Source organism: Salarias fasciatus, chromosome 13 (assembly GCF_902148845.1).
Source record: "Salarias fasciatus chromosome 13, fSalaFa1.1, whole genome shotgun sequence".
NCBI lineage: Eukaryota > Metazoa > Chordata > Actinopteri > Blenniiformes > Blenniidae > Salarias > Salarias fasciatus.
The window spans coordinates 25,484,673-25,508,077 of record NC_043757.1 but is presented as its reverse complement, the minus strand read 5'-3'; the positions used below and the strand labels follow the sequence as shown (position 1 = coordinate 25,508,077).

The 23,405-nt window shown below is 43.6% G+C and overlaps 1 protein-coding gene across 1 annotated transcript; it reads right to left on the bottom strand.

Moving 5' to 3' along the window:
* Positions 1 to 1,104: 1,104 nt before the first annotated feature.
* On the bottom strand, positions 1,105 to 22,586 carry LOC115399381 (cationic amino acid transporter 2-like). The gene is made up of 12 exons (XM_030106705.1): positions 22,561 to 22,586; positions 5,892 to 6,265; positions 5,622 to 5,777; positions 5,356 to 5,525; positions 3,717 to 3,834; positions 3,314 to 3,536; positions 2,641 to 2,777; positions 2,219 to 2,321; positions 1,832 to 1,956; positions 1,557 to 1,723; positions 1,308 to 1,416; positions 1,105 to 1,226 (listed from the first exon to the last, which is right to left on the bottom strand). Exons 1-12 carry the CDS (start codon positions 22,584 to 22,586, stop codon positions 1,105 to 1,107), a joined length of 1,830 nt encoding a protein of 609 aa, XP_029962565.1.
* Positions 22,587 to 23,405: the final 819 nt, after the last annotated feature.

Here is a 23,405-nt window from a genome sequence, read left to right as displayed (position 1 = left end):
GTAAACTAAAGATTTTTTCTCAAGTCCTGAGATGGAAGCGATCTGCTAAACGCCGCTTTGAAATGACATACTTGAAGGCGCCTTAATGCTTTTCCGTTGGAGTGCAGTGGAATCTTCGCCTGTTAACGGATAACCTCGCCTCTCCACCACTTTGCGGTGGGGGTGGGGGGGGGCGGTGCTGCCTATAGGCGTCTCGCTGCGGAGTGTCACAGTGAATTAGCCTCCGCGTGGCATCGGCCTGGCACACTCCGCTGCCCGCCCTCTGCCCGCCTCGCCGCATATGCGTCCCAGATTAGCGTTAATAACCAGTCCTGCCAATCACGCTTTAATCACAATGAGTCTGCAGCGAGGTCGCAGGCGTCTGGGACTCAGGTTGGCCAATCTGGAGCCGCTAATAAGGCCAGTTTGAACGTGTTCATGTGTGTGTCCCTCATGGGTTTATTTTGAGTGTTGGAGGTGGCAGCTGCTCAGGTGAGCCCCAGAGATGGATGGGTGGGGGGTGGGGGTGGGGGGGTATTACAGGATATTTGGGCAACACAACAACAGCTGGCGCAGACATACAATACTGTGTGTGTTCATACGAGCAGTTTGCATGATGAGTGATTTGTCCAATCAGGACATCAATTACACTGCTCGAAGCAATACCTCAGTAACGAGACGCACTGGAAAGAAGACCCACATGCCGTGATCAATGCATCGGAAAGCCATATGCTGCTGCCATGTGGATATTTTCACCAGTAATACCAATTATGGTCAGAAATCAGAAATCACATTTTGAGAAAAATACAGAAAAACATCACAAAAATGTGTCACAAGTACAGTTCATATTTATTAACATTTTCTTTATATAACTTCAAAATACAGATCAATATTTTATTACGTTTCCTACAGTCAAATTCTGGGAAACTACAACAACCGCACTGCATAGCCTTGAATGACCTTGAATCACAGCAAGCAAGACAAATTTAGAATCACAAAAAACAATAACACATTCCAGTATAAAAACATGCTTCAAAGAAGGTGGCAGAGTATTCAATAATAATGTATAAAACATTTAAAATCTTTTCAATGTGATTCCTTCGTCATCTTGAAGTCTAATAAACATCAGGCAGCAGAAATGATGACTCTGCTGTGAACAAGGTCCATGTTTATCTGGACCTGGGCCTCCAGCAGTCTTCGTTTTTGGACACTATGCCGAACCCCATAACCAAAGTAAATAATCAGGCCTGAGGAAAGCGTCACAACGTTACAACAACAACAACACAAATAGTCCATATCAAGGTGTGACTTGAAGAGAGGCAGCTTACCGACTACCATCCAAACAGCGTAGCTGATCCAAGTTTCCCCCTCGAGCTGGACCATCAGGTACGTGTTGATGAAGATGCTCACCACGGGGAGGACGGGCACGCCGGGAACCTACCAAAAACTTAGTATTACATATATCTTCTTAATCACTGCCTGTCAATCATCATCGCCTCGAAATGGAAAGCATGCAGTTTCCTGGACGCCGGGGGACTTTGCACCAGACGTCCACCATCATCACTCCACCGTCTTACCATGAAAGCAGCTTTGGCGTTGTTCTGCGGTTGCCTACAGATGGTAATCACAGCGAGGAGGAGAACCAACACCAAAACAGCAACCAACACAATGCTCCACACCTCCCGTCGACGGAGGTTTTCAACGGCCTCCGACAGCAGCGCGCTCAGGGCGATCACCAGAAACACTGAGGAGACACTGAGCTGCTTAGAAAAACACGGATCTGAAGTCATAAACGTGAATGTACTGTACACTGAAGAGAAAAAGCCCAGAAGCTCACAGGTAAGAGACTTACGGATAATGACGGTGATCACTCTGACGTTTTTAGAGGTGCGTCGCGTCGCCCGGTATGGAGGCTTGAACAGTCCCTTCATGGTGAACTGCTCCCGTATGCCCCCGAAACCCCGGTTTTCTTTATACCTGGAAGAAAAAAAAAAAATCACACACACTCAAATACAAAGAAAGTTCTAATTGCTGTGCAACAAAGACAAACTAAGTCTAAAAACTTCCAACACGAACAGCTGACCAGTATTAGACTGGAGGGAGCAGGTCATTTCCATTTACAGCAGCTACTCTCTGAAGTAAACCAACACGACTCCAGACGTACAGAAGTCAACACAGAAACCGGGAAAGGCTTGAAATCATCAGCTAACATGCCAAGACCATATGTCTTTGTACATACCTTAATATGAGAATACACACTGCAACCAGAGTGTATGCAAAGATGGTCCCAATAGAACTCATGTCTACCAACGCCTTCAGGTCAAACAGGAGTACCATGACCGCTGCAAACAAATTCAAACAGGATGTTAAAAACAACAGATAAGGTTAACCTATGATACCTGAAGCAGAGAGTGACTGGTAAGACATCTTTCCTGGAGGAAAAGCCTCTTTCTGGTGTCCTATCAGAGCAGGTTGGGAAAAATACTGGAATTTGCAACCATCTATAAACATTAGAAACACCATGTGAGGACACAGTTACCCTAGCACACTTTTGGCTTGATATATCCCCCTCTTCATAATCATTTGCATGAGGTGAATGTCCTGATCAGAAAACAATTGAGCTGAGCTTGTTTTCACAAAGGGTCGAAGGTTCTGTCTCACCAGCCACAGCTCCTGAGCACAGTGTGGCCAGAACTGGACTCTGTCTGCGGCTCATGTAGCCCAGTTTCTTGAAGAGCAGACCGTCTCTGGCCATGGCGAACAACACCCGCGATACTGGAAACATCACCCCAAGGAGGCTGAAAGGAAGAGTGACACAAACTCTCAAACTCGATTCAGAATGATTGAAATTAATTCAAAAAGACATCTGGTCTATGCTGAGGTGAAAATATATATTTTAATTCACTTCTAACTTGACAGAAACTAAATGTTACTATAGACGTTTCACCTGTTACTCTATAAACATTCCCTTGGTTGTGAGAATGAATTTAGCCTCAATGTAAATGAATGAGCAACTTAAGACTCAAGATTCATTTAGTTGCCACTTAAACCCTGATAGTTTAGACAACAATGAGGAACAGTGTTGGTCAAACTCGAGCAAAGACATGAATTGTAAGAACCACCTTGTGCCACTCAGTCGCTCTCTAAAGCTTTCAAGGCTTTGGGAACTCGAGATAACTTGTTTCTTGATTTCTATATATCGTCACACAGTAGTGCCACGTGCTTTGAAGATTGTAACTGCAATAATTCCTTTAGTTCACTCAATTCAGCCACCATCTTTCCTCCCAGTATGACCCCTGACCTTTTTCTAAAAAAAGGACCGTTGCTGAGGTACCTGGTTGAGAGGGCACAGAGAGATCCTACGGCCACGGCAAACTTGGCCGGCTCCCAGCCGACGTACTCGAAGGCCACAGGTAGCGGACTGTGGGAATCGAGCAGGTGGTACGGCATCATGAGCGTCAGGGAAGCCGACACGCCGAAGTAGGCCAGGAAGCAGATGAGCAGGGACGCCACGATCCCGATGGGTATGGCCTTCTGAGGGTTCTTCACCTCTTCGCCTGGAAAACACGTTTGGTTTAGAGCCAACAAACCAAACAGTGGATTCATCACAAGCTGTTTTTGTTCGTAACTTCTTTCACTTGAATCTGTTTTTGGGATGAAGATGCTCTGTGTATCATAAATAAATCAGTAGAATGAGAGCTTCCTTTAAAGGTCTGCTCAGCGTCTTGTGACCGTACCAGTCGTGGCGATGCAATCGAACCGAACGAAAGCATAGAAACACGTCGCAGCTCCTGCCAGGGTTCCTTCGAAGCCATATGAGAAGAACCCGCCTTGACCGAAGTTAGTTGCTTCAGTCTGGTTCGCCGTGACGTTCCTGCACAGAGAAAGAGGATCAGTGATGGACTGGTGTAGTTTAATAGATCAGTGATTCTCAAATGAGCCGTCTTCAGAACCCATCGAAGACAACCTGTGACTCGAGATCACAGAACAGAACATGCCAACACACAAAAGAGTCCATCATAAGCAAAATAAACAACAAACAGATGCAGACAGATAAAGATCCACTTTTCAGCTCAATTATCAGCATTATAATGAAAAACTAGAGCGAAAGTTCAAGTGACTCCTCAGTTTTGACACCACATGTGTCATTCCAACAAAACACAACTGGATATTGAGATTCATGGGTCATATTTTGCGTCGTACTCATGCTTCATTGCATAGGTCTTCCACCAGTTGAGAATCCGCTCCAGACCAGAGCCGGAACAGAGATGAAAGCAGCAGTACTGCTGTTCAGGCCCTGTTCACACAACATTTCAAGTGAAAAAGCATTGTGTCCGTCTCAGAAAAGTTTCTCTTTTACAGCAGAAACACTGCAAATGGTGTAGTTAGCATGTTTTTTGTAATGAAACCACATACACACACACACACACACACACACACACACACGCATTCAGAAAATAATACGCTATAAACATGAACAATGGGAGAACACAGACATTTGTGTGGACAGACGACCAAGTTGGATTATTGTTAGAGATGATTGTCAACTCTGAAACTATCAAGTCTAGGAGAATGTGGCCTGGGACCAGGAGAATATGGACTGGAAGTCAAAACATTGTCCATCTACTGAGCATGAGCAGAAGAATTATTCACTGCAACTTGGTGCACACATGTAGCAGTGCTTCTACTGTCAACTTGACTGAGCATTACCAGAGTGCATCCTTTTCACCCGTTTTCATGACGACGGAGCCCAAATACTTAAATAAAGTTCCACCCTTGGGAGCCATTTTGAACAAGGTCTGTTTTCAGTACCTCCTCGCATCAAAAACAGATCCTCAAAATTCAATGAAAATGCTGCAGTTTTAGAGGGAATTGTTGTGTAAACAGGCTCTTATTGTGGTCACCATGAGATCTAATCACCCGAAACACATGCCAGGTATAAACGGGTCCCAGGTCCTCTTAGAAAGGATTTAAGCTGTTTCACTTGGAGATTACAACCAAAGCAGCTGTGAAATCTCAGTAACATCACAACCTGTGATGAAGACAGCAGGAGTTCTGAAGCAAACATGGACAGATGGAGAACTGGGATTTAACTTCTTGTGCAAAAATGGGAGTAAAAAAAATACATAATTAATAATGGACGTTTCAGGAGGTCCAGCAAACTTTATCAATTTTTGGGGGACTAGATTGGAAAATAATTGAAAGATTAAGATGATTTTCTCTTCAAGATTGTAAAATTGATATGAAGTGGATCTGGCCAGACTCAACATTTGATAGCTCAGAGTTGCAAATATTTACAAAGCACCACAAAGGGTTAACACCGTCCATCCATCCAACTGTGAACGATGGTCATTTAATATCAGGGTGAAATGTAACGTACAGTGTTTGTTGAGTAGCGTTGAGAATCGCCTCCTTGCTGATCCTCCAGTTCTCGATGTCTCCTTTTATAAAACCCGCGATGATGATGAAAATGAGCACCACCGCGTTCATGGTGGTCAGTATAGCGTTCACGATGGCGGACTCCTTCACACCAATCGCCAGGATCCCTGTAAAAAAAGAGAAGAAATTGAAACTGAACTCATTTCTGATCAATATTTAGCATCTTTAATGCTTTACAAACTTTGCATAGAAGAATTTGTCACCAGTGAGCAACATAATGATGGCAGCAGCAAAGAAGTCTGGGTACGGAGCCAAGCCGGGGGAGTCCATGGGGGTGTGTTTCCCCAACGTGTTGGCAATGGCGTTATGAATAAGGTCGTCAAAAGCCCCGGACCAGGCTTTAGCAATACTGGATGTTCCTGTAAATCAGAAAACAGAGGAGATGAAGTCAGCAAAGGCTGGTTTCAATCAATAAGTACCTTTCAGTTGCACATTTCTCATTCAGCTTCCGATCCTGTGGGAGTGTGACTCACCGATGATGTACGATATCAGCAGGTTCCACCCGGTCACGAAGGCCCACACCTCGCCCACCGTCACGTAGCTGTACAGGTAGGCCGAGCCCGTCCGCGGCACGCGGGCGCCGAACTCCGCGTAGCACAACCCGGCCATCGTGGAGGCTACGGCCGCCACCAGGAAGGAGACGACGATGCTGGGGCCCGCCACGTCCCTCGCCACCTCCCCAGACAGCACGTAGACGCCCGCCCCCAGCGTGCTGCCCACCCCCAGGGCCACCAGGTCCAGGGTGGTCAGGCACCGGCAGAAGTTGGAGTCCTCGCCAATTGGCTCCAGAGGCTTCTTCCGGGTCAGGGAGTGGAAGAAGCTCACAGTTCTAACGCAACACCTCCTGCTGCAGGATCAGGATCAGCATTTTAAACATAATGTTCATACATAAATAAATTTACATCATCTGCCAACAACTTTTATAAAGTCCAAACATAACATAAGCTAGAATACTTTAGGGCCGAACATCGAACCCTGTGGAACACCACAGGTCATTCTTATAGGGTGTATTTCAGTATTATTTAATTGTGCTGAACAGAACAGTTTCATGAATCAAAGTTTGATTTATTTACATCATTAAACAACAGCAAGGGAAAACTAAATCATGACTGAGCCATGCTACATGAGACTCTTTATATAAGAACAAACTTTCTCAGAAACCGATCACACAAACTAATTTCTTTAGGTCAATTTGCATGGATCCATCTGAGCATGCTTTTGGAGCTTTAAATGAACAAATAAGCAACTTTTTGTGTGATAAATAGTGAAGTTTACCTGCTGCTCATGTTCAGACCTCTGGAATCAGGATCAGCAGCTGCTGATGTGTGAAGGACAAAGGGAGTGAAATTCCCTTCTGTTCCCAGCCAGCAGCCCACTGCTGCACAGCTGAAGTCTATTCAATCAGGACCAGGTTGGGGGGGGGGGGGGGGGGGGGGGGGGGGGGCTGGCTCTCCTGCTTCTTCTTCATAGTGGCTCGTGGCTCAGTGTTGCCCCCTGTGGACATGTGAGGCAGCGCAGGACACAGTACACCACTGGAAGATGGCATAACACAGACTGTGAATAAAATAAAATAAAAATTTAAGAGTAAAACTCTGAGTTGAAATGTCTTGCTCGTGCGCTTCCTGCAGATCATTCCAGAAACCTCCAACACTGTCATGCAGTGCCAGATGAGTGAAACAACAGAGGAAAGAGGAGTGAAATGTGAGGCCGGTGTTGCTGATACCAAAGAAGTCGAGGATCTTGAGGAAGTCTATGATGTTTGGATCTTTTCCTCTTCCTGAGCTTATTGTCGAGTACCATAATCAGGTATTTCTATTCTTCTTCCACCATGAATTGAATTTGAAACATTGCAGCTCTCCAGGCTGGTGAAATACAGAAACCAAGGATTTTCTGCCAGCTAGAAATATTTCCAGGTATTCATACAACACAGGATGAAATATTCACTCGGTAACTCTACGTCTCTCCTGTTTTCCCACAGAAAACTTTAACACAGTTCGCTCTATTCCTAAAAGACATTTCAAAACTCAAGTTTGCTCAACACACATGCAGTGTATACATTTACAACATCAAACTATATAGAAGTTATATTGATTTTTATTGACTTTTTCTTTTGGGACATTTTATGCTAGAAGGTTTCATTAAAATTAGCTTTAAGTTGAGACTGGAGTTGTTTTCACAGTAAATGTAAATGTTTGTTTTTTTATGGACATGTAGACATTTCCCACATATATATATATATATATATATATATATATATATATATATATATATATATATATATATATATATATATATATATATATATATATATATATATACATAAAGTGTAAATTTAAAGGTTATTACACTATTTTACAGGTACAGTCTGCTCAAGATGAAAACAAAAATATGTTTGACACCCCTGAAATAGTTACATCTTTTAAATCTCAAATCTCAATCGTGTTCTCAGTAATTCAGAATTATTTTCCAGTTATTATACACACATTTTAAAAGCTTTCAAAGTGTTTTCAATGTTTGTTTGTTTTTTTAATAAAATGTTTTTTTTTTGTGACGTTATAGAGCCTCACCCCAACACATGTGAGTCTGCAGTACCTAACATCAGCCAGCAGATAGCAGCAGAGTCAAGGTTTTATTTCCAGGTGCCAGTGTGTGCACGTGCCTCCTCGCAATCATGACATAATCCGGAAATGTGTGAAGCATGTGGAGGCTTTTCACAATAATGCCTGAAAGAAAGAAAAGGACATGTTGCTCTTAATTACTTCACCCTACTCAGATTCTACTGAATGGTCAACAAACTCCTCCAGCTTTAGTTAGTAGCTACAGTTTTGTAGGAAAAATGCAAAATAAACTCTAATGCTAAATTATAATAAACCCACAATGTCTGTCCTTCGTTTTTTACAATTAATCTAAAAGGAAAGAGCAGTGTCACAGCTTGAGGAGTCACACAAAATGACGTGATATTGCAGGCATTCTGATCAATCAGGAAGCTAAATATCACACTTCCAAGGTACAGTACAGATAGTTTTGATTTATGTGCATCATAACTGTGAACTAGAAATGTTCAAAAGCACAAAGAAACAATGGGTAAGTAACTAGTTAGCATGAATAATTTCATAACGTGTTTTAAACACGATGCTACAAGATTAAAGGTTCATTCATACACTCTTTCACAGCGAGCTGACGCATGTGGCGGCGCACAGTGACCTCAGTCACTCTATTTATAGTCCAGGTACCAGCTATAAGAGACAAAATACTCAGACTTTTGTTTTGAAGGCACCGGCGTTAGTCTTTGTTCCTGTAACCAGGAAGTGAATCAGAGGTTGGAAGCCACTCAGAGGTTAAACATGAATTCATGAATGTTTTTAGAAAGCAGCAGAGTGGCTTAATTCATCAACAGGATGATGGCTAATGTGGCCGTTTAGCATCGGTACGCGATGTGCTGCTAGCTTGCGCCCGCTTGTGTGACTTCACTTTGGAACGAGGCCGTAATGTGACCGAGTTTAAAAATACCCGTCTGGATCTGGGTCGCTGCAGTTGTTTGTCATTTTGGGGACGGATCCGGAAAGTGCTTCACTTCATAAAACCACCATGTTGCGCTATTATAAACATAGAAAGTTTCTGTTTCTCTGACGTTTTTAAGCGCAAAGATGTGGCTTGATGGCTAAAAGTTAAACTCATGTGACACAGGGAGTGAGGTGTGCTCCGGACCTACTGGTCAGGTCACCCTTGTTAAAGAGATCTCAATTTCAATGAGTTTTCTTTCCTGGTAAAATAAAGATTCGACCACTAGACCACAATTGGGATCTGAATGCGGGTATTTGGATGGAGCCATTGTTAAGACAATAAGATCTTTGTCAAGCACATAAAACTGCTGAAAATCCTGAGCTGAATGCACTTAAGAGCAGACTATCAACCCTCTGTGCTGTTTTAGCAGTGCTATATCCAACGTTAACACCTCTCCAGAAGAGATTTGATTCTTTCACTCTGTGAAACACTGTGAATCTCCCACTATTTTTGGAAAAAGTGTGAGGAAATGTGTGTGTTTTTTCCTCAAGGGGAATTTCTGATGTCAGATCAGTGGTTTCAGAAGAAATTAATCAGGACGAATTCAAACACATCGTGAGCAGGGGGTCGCTCAAGCCGTATGGACTGAGGGATGTGAGATTTTGTCACATTTTAGTCAATCAAAACAGAAAACCTGCATATAGAAACATGTAGGAAATGTGTAAATTTGTATTTGTGACAGTGCTAAGTCATCTTGCATCTAAAACTGTCCGTCTGCTCTTTCTTCAGTCCGTCTACGTTTTCCTGATCCACTCACGGCTCTTTCTTCCTCCCCCCATTCCCTTCGTCCTAATTCTCTCCTCCGTCGTTCGCTTCCGCTCACTGTGAAAAGAGCAGAAGCTTACATTCAGCCGCTGGCTTTTGTCACTTTTAATCCCGGCGCTCGCCCCCCTCCCGTTCCCCCCGTGTCCTGTCACACTGCCGTCATACCAGGTGAGACGGAAGCGATCTTAGGAATGAAGGATGTCTGTACGGCAGCCTCTGGGGTACGGTGAGCTGACATTTACCGCACCACCAATACACGCTTCCCTGTGACCGTCCTGACGTCCGATCGCCATTTCCCCCAGGATGAGTGATCAGCACGCTCTGGAAGCACGTCCAGCGTCAAGTTCAGTAGACGTGAGCATGTAGATGTGCTCCTAATGACTTGAAGGATGTGAAGATAAACAATAAAAATGAATCCCTGGGAATCACCTGAAGTGATTCACCTCAGCTGACGAACTCGAGCTGTTTAGATTTGATCGGAAACTGAAGAATCCCAAGATATATATGCAATAAGATATAGGAATAAGAACTGTCGGTATGGTAGCTGTCACTAACGCTCTCCCATGCTTGCATTTCTTGGGTGTTTCTGTGGAAAGCAGCTAACACCGGGTGAACAGTGGGATCGATGACCAGTCTACCACATGGGACAGAATCTACTATGATCAACTAGACTGGACAGAAACGACCACATCAGCTGGATTAACGCTACAAAGCAACGCTGTTCGTGGTCCAACTGCGTCTGTGTAATATCAGAGCTTTCTCCTCCAACAGCCTGAGCCGGGGAGCCGTTTCTATAGGCGGCTTTGGAATTGGTTTCTTGGGCACAAACTCATAATAATCAGGAAAAATGGGATACGTTCTGCATGTAAATTGTGTTTTGGAGCTTTTCTGTTCTTCGATTATGTTTCGCTGGGTGGTTTCTTATCCAACCCTTTCTCATATCTCTGTTTTCATAACTTGCTGTTGTTATTTGATATTCATGAAAAAGCTGCTCATGTTTACAATTACTGCATTTTGTTTGTCAAGGACGTGTGCAGCTGCAGATAATAGCAACGGAGGCAAGACGTGTTTTTATCATGGTTGATGGGCCTAAATGACTGATGCAATTCCAAAACCAACTCTTTTTCTCTGAAAAGCGGTTTTCTCTCCAGTCATGGACTGATGCCTTTCAGACTTAAAGAAGTTTGTAGTTTTGATAGTTTGACTGCATCCAGTGTGACGTGACCAAATATGATGGAATATGGTGGAAATATGTGAAATAAATAAAGTTTTCATCTATATTCAAGAATAACTGGCTCAAGAAAGGCTCTCGTGAATACCTCAATAGTTTTTTTTTTCTTTTGTTTTTTATGCATCGTCTGGAGGTTTTCCCTCATTCCCTGAAAGTTCTGATTTTCCAATTGAGTGTCCATCTGCAGGAGGCCATCTGCAGCAAGCATGCGATGCTGGAATGTCAATACGGACCAAGAGCAGAGATAATTCCAGTCTGGTATATTCAGAATCATTTCTCAACATGCAGCCAGCCCACTCAAATGGTGGGAGGCAGACATGGTGTGTATTTCAGCCTGTTTCTAACCGTTACCTGGAGCACTCTTCAGAAAAGTTCCTATAGGTTACTGAACTTCACGAAGTGAAAAAGGCAGTTTTACACTTTGGGTTTTATTCTGAATGATTTTTCTCGTGATCTTATATGATTTCCAGCGGGTGTTGTGAAAGTAGTTGCTTGAAAACTCTCTTGAACTAAACAGTAATTGCATTTTTGTTGTCTGTTTACACGACAACCATGCTTGAAGTCACTGAAACTCAACATTTTTGAAAAAACAGAGATGCAAAAATGATGCATTCTCGTGCAAACTACAACAGATAAGAGGTCTGCAACTTTTCTTCGAGACAATCTGGATGCTATTGAAGCAAAAACTGTCTTCTTACCCAAATTCCACATGCTGAGCTAAACCTGAACACAGTGTAATGAAGGCTGCAGTTTTTGCAGTAATGAAACAAAGCAATCCTCTGTTGTCTGCTTGTGATTAAGAGGTGAAGTGAGAGATGTTAGATCTTTACACGCTGCTGAGAAAAAGGTGAGAATATGCAATTAACACCTTTGAGTTAAAGGTGACAAGATGTAAACACGTGCAGAAGCTTGTTAACAATAAGCAGAACGGAGACAGAAGCAGCTCTTGTTGCTGGATTCCTGGTGAATCTCAGGCCTGCTGTTTGCCTTCAGTATGTTTTCTGTCCTCATCATGGTGTCACTTCTCAAGCTGCACACGCGATGGAAGTGTGTCGTGTGTGGCGTTGGGATCCGTCGATACCGCGGGGTTACAGAGGGTGATCTCCCTCCTCTCATTAACCCGCCCCCGCAGTTAACAGAGGTAAACCCAGCAGTATCAATCCAGCCTAATTGGTCCGAGGCTGCGGAAAACGCTACGCTATCATTTTAAAAATTCCCCAGGGTGAGGTGAGGGGACGACTATTAAAAGCTGAGAGTGAGGAGGGGGGGGGTGGGGGGATTCCTCAGCTTTGTTGGGAAGACACTCTGGAAAAGACAATCCCTCGTTTGTAAAGTTGGAGCGTGGTGAGGGGAGGTTCGGGTGTCTCGTTCTCCAGACTTAACAAAGGTTTGTTCTGCTCACGCTCTACAACAAAGTGTACATTCACTAAAGTTTACCACACCATCATCTGCATAGAAGCATTTCCAACATCAGGCACAACGGAGAATGTCTGTTAACAGGAGCTCCAGGTGGTTGTTTTGGATAAAACACAGCACTAACTGGTTGCCTGACAGAAATGAATAGGGGTTAAATAAGTTTCAAAAATCATTATTTGTGTAATGAATACACAAGAATATGTGTGAAGTCAGAACAAGTCTCCCTGTAGTTTAAACGGTCCATGAAGATCGTTTAGCTATGAGGCTGATGCAGCAGAAACAAAAACCTTGTTAAGTTCTGGGATGGAAACTGGGAGCTGCTTTCAAAAGAGAAGAGTCTGAACCTTCTGCACATGGAACAACATGAAAGCAGCAGGTATGAGGTGGAGGGTGTGCATTATTGATTTTCTTCAACTAATAACAAAGAAACACAACAACAGCGATTTAAATGGAAAGTGTCCAGCTGCTTTTTTTGTTTTTTTGTGCTGACAGATGAGTTTCTCTTTCTTTGCACTCACGTTTCCCTGCAAGACCTTTAATATGATGAATAAATGTCTTCCATAAGGCTGCATAGTACAATATTATCAAGCTGTCTACTCGATGAATCTCCAATCTGCAGTCTGGTTGCACCTTTTAGAAGAGAGTAGATGTCACAGGATGCATTGGTTGTTTTGTCATGGGGGTTGTCAACCTGCTCGAAGGAAAGAAGAAAACGATCAGGACAAAGTGTATAAAACGTGTGTGGAAACATACATCAACACAGTTGTTCTTAGCAGACACAATAGACGGAGGTCTCATGCCGCAGCACGTAGAGCCGAGCCTTCACCAGCCGCTGAGGTGATGCATGTTCTTCCCAGAAACTCAATTACTTCTGTCACCAAAGACACACAACACCCCGGATAATCCATGAACAACAAGCAGAGTGATCGATTCTCCATTAGAGACGGTGTGGGCTGTTCCCCGTGCTGCTTCCCTGAAATTTACCGCCGTCACCGAGAAACCCGACGTGTCTCCATCCTGGAAAGTACCCGCTGGTTGGAAAACATCCATAAAAACCCTCATTTACATGGTTCTGAGCAATTCCTCTTCATCAAACTGAAACTTACTCATAATTTGAGATGTATTTCAGAGCAGAACCCAAAGAATTATTGTCTTTGCAAATCAGCAAGATGAAACTGACATTAATGTTTCCACTATAAATCCATGACCACAATAGTCATTAAGACCTTTCTAAAATGCTGCTTTCAGACTAATGGGAGCCTGAAAATTCATACAAAATTCTGCCAGACTCATTTCAGTCCGCGAGCCACATGCATTTCCTCTCGAGTGGGCCGGACCGGTGAGACCTCTTGACCACTTTGACCTTTAAATTAAAACATTTTGTTGTTGTGGCTCAGAGCATGCATGAAGAGAACATTGATATTTTCACAAAAATCAAATAATTGTGAAACAGAATTTGTACAATTTTAATGTAAAGTCAAACCTTGTAGTGCAAAGTACTTAAAAATGTCCAAAAAACCCATCAGTGGCTGCTACATTCTGCATGTTTTTACAAACTCAATATGATTTTCTTATATCTTCATTTCCTCAAGATAATCTTACTTTTTTAAAATTAGTGTAGTTGGAAAAAAAATCCATTCAAAAAGCTGCAGAGAAGAAGAAAATGCAGAACTTTAGGTGTATTTCCACTTGCCGTTATTTCCCGAAAATACGACGAATGTGATGAAAATATGGTGAAATCTGATTATGAATATGAACTGAAAACGCAACTTTTTGAAAACGTTCCGCCTCTCTCCACCTGTAAACGGGGTAAAACACAACAACTGCTGCGAAGTGAATAGTTCTTCTGCACATGCTCAGAAGATTGACGATAAAACAACCAGCAGCCCCAGCGCCCACGACGCCCCCCCCCGGCCCTCAGAGAACACCGCCGAACACCACCGGCGAGGAACGTGGCTAACGGAGCGCTGACGGGTACCGACGCGCCTCACGGTGCCAGAAGCCTCAAAATAGCAACACTCAGAGGTGAGTTGAGTGCATTAAAGCTGCCGGGTGGTTTATATTTAATGGTCTCACCTCTTCGGTAGAACTTCCAAAAAATAAATTAGGGGATAAATTTGACACTCGGGATGTAGATGAAAGTAAATTACAGCAATTTGAGGCAATCGATCAACGTCTGCGGCGCAGGCGGAGTGTTAACACTGGAGTGAGACGCCTCAGCCCGGTGATGCATCGCTCTCGAGTAGCAACCTCGCTAATTCTTCGCCGTGCGACGCCCGCCCCTCTGGCAGGTGAGCGCGCCGCGTCTTCATTATGCGTCTATACTTAGACTGGAAGTCTGTCTGACATCAAAGGTGCAACTGCACACCGAGCAAGAGCAGGCAGTGTGTGTGAGTCCATACGTTTCTACACACACACACACACACAGCGTCAGGTTGACACTCTGCGGTTGTTCGGGCGCGCTGCTCCCACAGATGAAAGAAGGCGACCGAGGAAGTGTGTTAGCCGAGCAGCAATCAGCGAGGAAAAAAGAAAGAGGGAGTTAAAAGGAGAGGACAGGAAGAATGATGGTGAGCACAGGACCGGGGGAGCGGGGAGGGTGTGTGTGTGTGTGTGTGTGTGTGTGTGTGGGGTGTGTGCTGTAGTCTGTTTGACACCACCATTCCTTTGAAATGTGACTGAGCCTTTGCTCTTTTGGGCTCAGTCGATTCTTCTCAATTTGCCCGGGTGACAGCGGCGGGGCAGGAGACTCTCCCAGCTCCTCCTCCCTCTGATCCTGATGTCTCTCTTTCACTCCATGTTTTTTTTTCTCCTCCACTGAGCCACTTTTTATTGGATTATTCATGCTCTTTATAGGCTTTTTGTCACTTCTGTTTCTGTGGCACCAGCTTGATTGTCAAGTACATTACAGGTCATGTTCTGCTGCCTGTGGAAGGATCTCGCCATCGTTCCAAGACTTTATTCAGCAGAAGTATCCCAAAACCCAGCAGAAGCCAACGGGACGGTTAGGTCCACGCAGACGGAGACGGGAGAGGTGATTCAGGATGAAACAGGAAACACGAAAACAGGCGAGACACTCTGACTTTACAAACGCCCTGACAGGTGACAGCAGGAATCATGGGTATTTTGACAGAAATTGAACTGAATATCTGTACCTGATGTTCTGCGAAGTCTATCAATCATGAATGCAAAGGGAAAACATGCAAACTCCACACTGAAAGAAGCCAGACCTCGAATCGAACTCAGGCATTTGTAACATCAACCAGCAGTGTTCACCACCTATCCACTGCTTCCAGCGCTGGCTAAACCAGGCTGGACGCCACCCATCACGGACATATGTGTTTTAACGACACTATTCCTGATTTCATCGTCCAATTATGTCTTTTTTCGGGGTTTCTCGGGCTGATCAGAAAGTTTAAAATAGTCTTAAATAGTCCTGATGTGTATTCATTACAGACAGCTTGGTGTACTTGTAAAGTTTAGTTTTTCACATAAAGAACTTTCTGGTTTTAACTGGGAAGACCTAAAATGAGACAAAGGTTTTCAAACTCTAAAAGTGCTATATAGATGTATAAAGATATAGATATCTATAGATATATGTCGATATATAGATACCACTGCAGTTATATCAATTCAAAAGGAAAAAAATGGAAAAATGTACAAAACAAACTCAAAACATTCAATGAAAATGTGCGCTCACAGAACTTATTTTGAACCTTCAGGTTTCACAGTGTAACGTAACGGACCAATCACAGGCCTCGTGGTTTCCACTTCCACGTGTTGGAAATCGGAGGCGTGCGTCAGGCAACACTCTGGCTCTGCCGGGGTTGATTCACGGTGATCCACAACCTTTACGCATCGAGTATAAATTTGTCTGAATTTGTCGCCTCGACCTTCAGATTTCTCCTTCTGCTGCTGAAAACCCTCAAATCTCTCTGGAAGTCTGTTTTTAAAGAGCCACTCAGCTAAACACACAAAGATCGAGCGTCTGCAGACACTAACATGCTCAGCGGTATGGATCTGCTTGATATTCTGCTTTAGCAGGGTCTCGTCGCTCTGTGTCTATGAGGCGTCGATCCATCACTCTCATCGGAGCTCAGTCTTGTCTTTACTGCACAGAAACTGAGCCACAGGAGAGATTTATTTATAGAACGCTCTGAAACTGTGACACACGGAAAAGAATGGAGGATTGTATATTGGTCCATTAGGCTTCCAGGCTCTTAAAAAACCAGCAGCAGACGTGAGGAAACTGAAATATCAGGCTGACTAATGATCTCTGCTCTGCTACATGTCTCTTTTTAAATCAGACTCCCTCCTTGCTTCCTCCTCCTTCTCGTGCTCGGATTCTCAATCCCTCACTCGACTTCAGCCAAAGTCTGCACGGAAAAATACTTAATGGGGAAGTGCAACGAGACGAGAACTGTGGTGAAGTCAGAATAAAAAGGCTCATTTATGAGAAAATTTGACCTTTTTTCTCAGGCTTTTAAACATCGTCTTTTTTAAGTGATTGGATTCATTTTCAGGTTCACCAGTGAACTTAACCTGCACAACACAAAATTACAACTTTTCCCACTGAAAACAGGTGGTTTATTCCTATTTAAAACAACTGTAATGTTAGCATTCAGCATGTCTGCTTTCTTCAATCTGAAGTCCTCAGAGTCCGATTGGGTGATTGTTTAATAACTCAGCTGTTAATTTTTTTCATGATTTATTAATAAAATGATATAAAACGTCTTGATAAATAGCACACCTAGCTAACAAGTGGCTAAGTAGCTTTCCTTGGCAGAGACGGATCTTCACTCAACCGTTCAGTACTGTCACAAATTTACTTTGGAAACACTTGAATGTGCAATTTAAAAACAGAAAAGAGGAAACGTGCTACATATGCAAAAGTGGTGCCGCTAGCTAAACGGGTTACTAGACCACTACGTTCGAGGCAGAAATCAAGGCTTGGTTTGACACAGACTATCATCATCTCTCTATACTTGCTCACACACACCGCGGTAGCCGCTCACACACACCACTAGAGCCTCCTTCACATAGTTAATGAAAAAAACCACCATATTTTCTCACCTTCCTGGGGAGGAATGTTTCATTTTATCCTCAAAAAAGATGATCAAGGTCAGCTCGATTTCCTTCGTGATGAATATTCTCTTGCTTGTCGTATTCTTCGGAAAAAATGAGAGAGAAAAAAACCTGTGATGTTTATTAAAGATTTTTATGCAGCACTTCAAAACAGCCTTGAATGTTTTATTAAAATCCACCTGATGCGCCATGATTTCACTTTATCTTTTGGAATTTAAGGATATTTTAGAACGTTCAACTGCAGTTCAAAAATTCTGTTTTATAGCGCTAAATACAACACCCTCAACTCTCTGCACAGCAGAAACCAAACAACTGAACATGAGCAAGCAGAGGAGACGGAGGAAAGGAAAACCTGCAGAACCAGACTGAGAGGGAGGCGTTTTGTTTCAGATCTTTCTGATATCTAGTACTTTTGCCTCATTTCAGCGGGGCAGTTTAACCGGCTACACATAAAACAAAAAGTTGAGACATGGAGGATAAAGAATTCCCACATTTCGTCCAAGAAAGTTGAATAAAAATGAATCTGTGGCGGCTCTTCCTCCTTTGACCTTCAGGATTTAAAGAGGCTGCTGGAATTTCCGTGGCTCATCCGTCAGGATGGAAGCAGCTTTGGCCAGATGAGTGCAGACCGCCTCGCCCACCACGGGTTTTGTCGAGTCTGATTGAATTATCTGAAGGAGTGAGGGTGTCAGAGTCGAGCCTTGAAGACTGCGTTTAGCATTCGGCTGTTGCTTGTTGAGCCGTCACTCTCCAAAGCAATTTCGAGAGCTCGAAAACATATTCAAGGTGTCATCCAGCTAATTTCCAGCAGGCTGGAGCAGTGAGGCGGCGTGTGTGAGCAGCGGATCGATACCGGCGCCTCTCCATCAATCAGCCGGGCCGGCTCAGTGAGACGCTCCCCGTCACCAATGTCACTTTCTCTTCACGTAAATTGTCTGAATGACACGAGATCACTTACAAGTCTATCAGAGAGCGATTCAAGCCTCCCGCTGCAGCGCTCTGTGTTTACACGAAGGAATAACACACACACGCACACACACACACACACACACACACACACACACACACACACACGATTAACCTTCAGATACGCTGCCTAAGCTGTTTGCCTCGGTTACCTCACGGCTAACCTTTTCACAAGGACCAAGCCCCTCATTTCTAACCCACAATCCCTTGCAGCTTGTCCTGTCAGTATGAGGCTGTTGCGATCTGACTTCAGTTCTGTGTATTCAGTGTGTGCATCTGCTGACATTCAGGAAGAAACGAATCTGCAGTGTCGGCGTAATGAAATCTTCCTCACAGTCGCTCATTCAGTAGAAATTAGAGAACGAAGTAATCAGAGAAGATGCACATGTGTTTATCAAAAAATTTAAAAAAAATTAAGGGGGGGTCTGGTGTTGATTTTTTTTTTTTTTTTTTTAATTCTTTTGAGGGATTCAAACTCGTTTGGGTTGAGTGTGTTCAAATAACAAACAGACATAAATGAGTTTGCTGCAAGAGACTAAAACCACAATTATGACCTGCAAAAACCTGAACTTAGCGCTTGAAATATTTTGCTTCAAAATACGGAAAAACATCCTTCCAAAGATCTGGTTTGATTCTCAGCAGATCTGAAAAAGTTCTCACTGAATATCATCTATCCACTGGAACAGCTCAAACCTTAGCTAATCAAATCCTGTTACTGACCCAGAAGCAGAAGCTCTTCCTCAGTCATACTGAAATGTGGGGTTCCACAGGGCGCCCAACTTGGACCTTTCATTTTCTCCATTCGGTTACATGAGTTTTCTCCAGTTTCTTTACATAGTCTATGATATGATGATATCTGCAAATTTTTATTTTATAAAAATAAAAGTAATGAAAGGAAAAACGATATAGGAAGTGATTGGTCACACATTTAAGGCAAGCAAAAGGAAGTAGTAACAGAAGAGATTCAGCAAAGTTCACAAGACCCAAGAAGAGGCAAAAAAACCCTGAAGATTTCCTGTAATAAAGTCGAGAAGGACCAGCTGAAGAAAAGCAGATTTGATATACTGAGCTGGTCTTCAGCTGTGTTTTAAACACGTTAAAAACAGACAAAGAGATACACAGATACCGATACCTGTATCAAGGATCGGGTCGATACCGAGTACTCGCTCTCTTCAAACATCCCCGGGTACAACCTGATGAGCTGCTTCGCAACGTCAGCAGCAGGCCGACCAGAGAGTGATGCCCTCGTTTGGAGATATTAATGGCATTTACAAAGGTAAGACAGACTAAATGATGTTCTGCCAGAATACCAAAAGGAGGAGGAAGATAGTTGGTCCAACAGCAGCAGCTTAAACTGCAGAGACGGTGTCCCTCATTAGCTGAACCGCTCAGTGGATCGGAAGGATTTTACATCCAGCCGTGCTGCATGCTGCATGCATGGATACATTATGTGTTGTTTTAAAGTGTGTCCTGTTAGTCGATCCGTTTACTCGGATGATTCCCACAGAACTCCAGCACTCGTGTGAAGTGGGAACACTGTCAATGCATCAGAACTAACATCACAATAAGTGTGAAGAACAGGATGCGTAAACACAGCTATTGCCTTTACTGTGGCCGTGTTGTGTGTGTGTTTGTGTGTGTGTGTGTGTGAGTGATGAAGGAAACACTGCAGTTATTGTTCCAAAATGAGCGCCGTTAAACGAGAGCGAGGCCCCTGTTGAACAAGGCGAGGCTAATCGTCTCGGGAGTCATAGCTCCTGCTCAGCGGAGAAACATCCTATCCTCAAGCTCCTCGTTACTTCTTTATGCCCCTTATGTCTGTGTCCAGCAGTAGGCTCTGCACACACACACACACACACACACACACACACACACACACACACACACACACACACACACGGAGAGGATAAAACATAAAGAGCACACCAGCCTCTGCGCTGTGATCTATGCTAGCCTCTCTGAGAAGATGTATGACACCAAACGCCGCCGTGAAGACCTTTGAGGAATTGACTCGGTGCTTTCGCTGACACAAACCGGGTGATAAAGCCGGAGCGGTGACCGGGAGCTGCAACAGCCTCACACTCCTCACTGCTGGAAGGCCTTTTCAAGCAAACGGCGGCTCCTAATGTGGAAGCCAGCAATAAAAAGCAAGAGAACTCATCGGACTCCGGAGCTGAGGGAGTGACCGCTGTGTCTGAGCGGCTGGTTGTCGTTTGTTATGTTGTGTAATCAGAGGTACACTGCATCCCGAGGCGTCCTGTGGCACATGCTGAGCTCTGGTAGGGAGACTCCAGCTACTAGCATTCAGGGACGACGGAATCAAGAGTCCTCAAAGACACTGTGCAACGTTTCACAACGATGCCCATTTACAGGGAAATGGGAGAAATGCTGAGAACGAGTCAGCGTTCAGATGTTAGCTTGTTAGCGTTTAAAAAAGTCCAGTCAAGTCAAGGTCTTGATGGATCAGAGCTGTTTTCAAAGCAGGAACAGGAACTTTGATTGCTTTTTATCCATCCATCATTTTGAACCAAAATACATCTTTCTATTCTTGTGTGATACATTGGTAATGAGCCTCTAAAATTTGGGGAAATTATTTCAGTAATTTCAGTATTATACTGAAATAAACAAAAATCTGTGTGGCAAAAGAAGTAAAAATGATGAAACATGCATGAAGAGTTCAGAGTGTGTGAGAAGCCTGTGAGAGACTGAGGACAAGCAGAGAAACTGTTACTGTGGTGAAAAAAAACCAGGAAGGCTGATTGTGGGCTAAAGAGCAGCTGAACCAGGACTATCAACACTTCTAATACATGGAGACACGGGAAAACAAATGTTCAGATACACCAGTGGGATTGATTTTACCTCTTTATTTTTTTGATAATGTGGCTTCTATTCCAGTAAATACGGTTAAAGACACACTCCACTGAAAATCAGGTTTGCATGTGGCTGCAGTTAGCGGGCGAAGCCCGGAACCTCCACCAGAGCCTTGACTCTACGGCTAGCTGCTGTTAGCAGGGAAGAAGCAGCATAACGCCGTCACCCCGGTGTTTCAGATCAACTGGTGTCCCTGTTAACTGGTGACTGACAGATTTTGAAAACCAGAAACTTGTAGTTGTTCTGGTCAACGTTGGTTATCTGCAGAGTCTTGTTTTAACATCTGCTATGTGTTTACAGAAATCAGCCAGTCAGATGTAAGAGAAACATGACTGTTTTGTGGGTTAATTTTTCAAAATTAAATTATATTTGATTTTAAAACTAATTCCATTTACTCTTAAACTGTTTATATAATGGAAATCTTCACAATAGTACATTAGTTGTTAGCTACCATACAAACTGCAGTACATTGATGGTACCGCTGATATTACAGAGGTATTAGAAATGAGAAATGGAAAGTCACTGGTAGGATCCCACTGGAAACATCTGTCTATGGACACGAGGTTTTAATAAAATGATGGCTGTGCCAATAAAGCATCATGGCATTATTGGACACCAAAACACAGTTGAAGTTGTCATACATCAAACCTCATTTACATCAGTTTTATTTAGTCGGATTATTTGGAATAACATGAAAACCTAATTATTTATTTCCAAATTAAATATTCAAGGATTTCCATGCTGCTCTGAGAAGGAACTTTCATTGAACATTAAACAGGTGAATAGAGACGAACAGAGACCCATCCATCATCAGGACCGATCTCCTGAGTATTGTTTTCACCTCATGATCTGCGCCTACAGGTCTTCTTTACACAGATCGATGTTTGCTTTGGGTCAATAGCGGAGCGTCCACAGCGCGGCCCCTCGTCAGGAGAGATCCTCCTGACTGATGCTGCAGCGGCAGACGGTGGGAAAGCCTCCAGTGAGTCTATTAAAGCTCATTATAAACCACATCAATGATGTAGAGACAAGTGTTTAATTACTTAGAATCCAAAAAGGCATCGTGGGTCCTCTCGGGATTTAGAAACTGCACATCAGAGAGAAGTTAAAGAGAAGTTTGGTAAACACCCGTTTGAGAGTGACAGGAGTCTTTTTTCATGTTAACACACTTTTTGAGAGGATTTTAGACTTCCTGTCTGGACTTTGTTTCCTTCCTCCATTAAAGGTGGCGTTGGCAGGATTACCTTCGCACGATGGCGATTTGACCCATCCAAGATGACGATTTGTACCCCGGAGTCGTGCCCACCTCGGGGTGCCGAGCGGAGCCGGCAGTGTCACGGCCGCCTACGCCGGCGGGTTGATTCACCTGTGACCTTTTCACGGCGGGCCTGGGGTCAAAGCCTTTTTTTAAGAATTCCAGTAGAAACAGACGGTGTCCTCCGTGGTGTTTTGATGATGTTATGTCCGACGAGGCAGGTAAATATACAGGCCTGGACTTCCTCATGCGCGTTCACGAGAAGCAGAGCTTTGAAGCGCCGCCCCTCAACCAATCAGGATAGTCTCAGGGGCTCTTCTGATTGGTCAAACATACCGGGAGCAGTCGAGAATCCTTTTCAGCTCAGAACAGAGACAGATGGAAACGCTGCGCCCTCGTGGTAGTGCAGTTATGCTACACTCCTGAAGGATTATCAATGGATACTCTAACATTTAATCCAAAGAAAACACAGAAAAATTAGCAGTGACTAGCAAAATCCTGCCTACGGCACCTTTAAACTAAAATACACTTTATTTAGTTTAGTTTAGTTTAGTTTAGTTTAGTTTAGAGGAGGCTGTGGAACAGCTGATAGAGCTGGTTGCCTTTTAAACCCAAGGTAGGTAGTTCGATTCCCAGATTCCTCCTCTTCGTGCAGTATGTCAAAGTCTCCCTGGGAAGGCCACTGACGTCTCCTAATGACGCCCAATCACAGTCCAGCGCTCTGCATGGCAGCCATTACCAATCGGGTCACGAATCAGTGCATATGACTGAAAGTGTCCAACATTTCAAAACTGCTGCAGCTGTGAATATAAGTTTTTACCCCCAATGCTGATG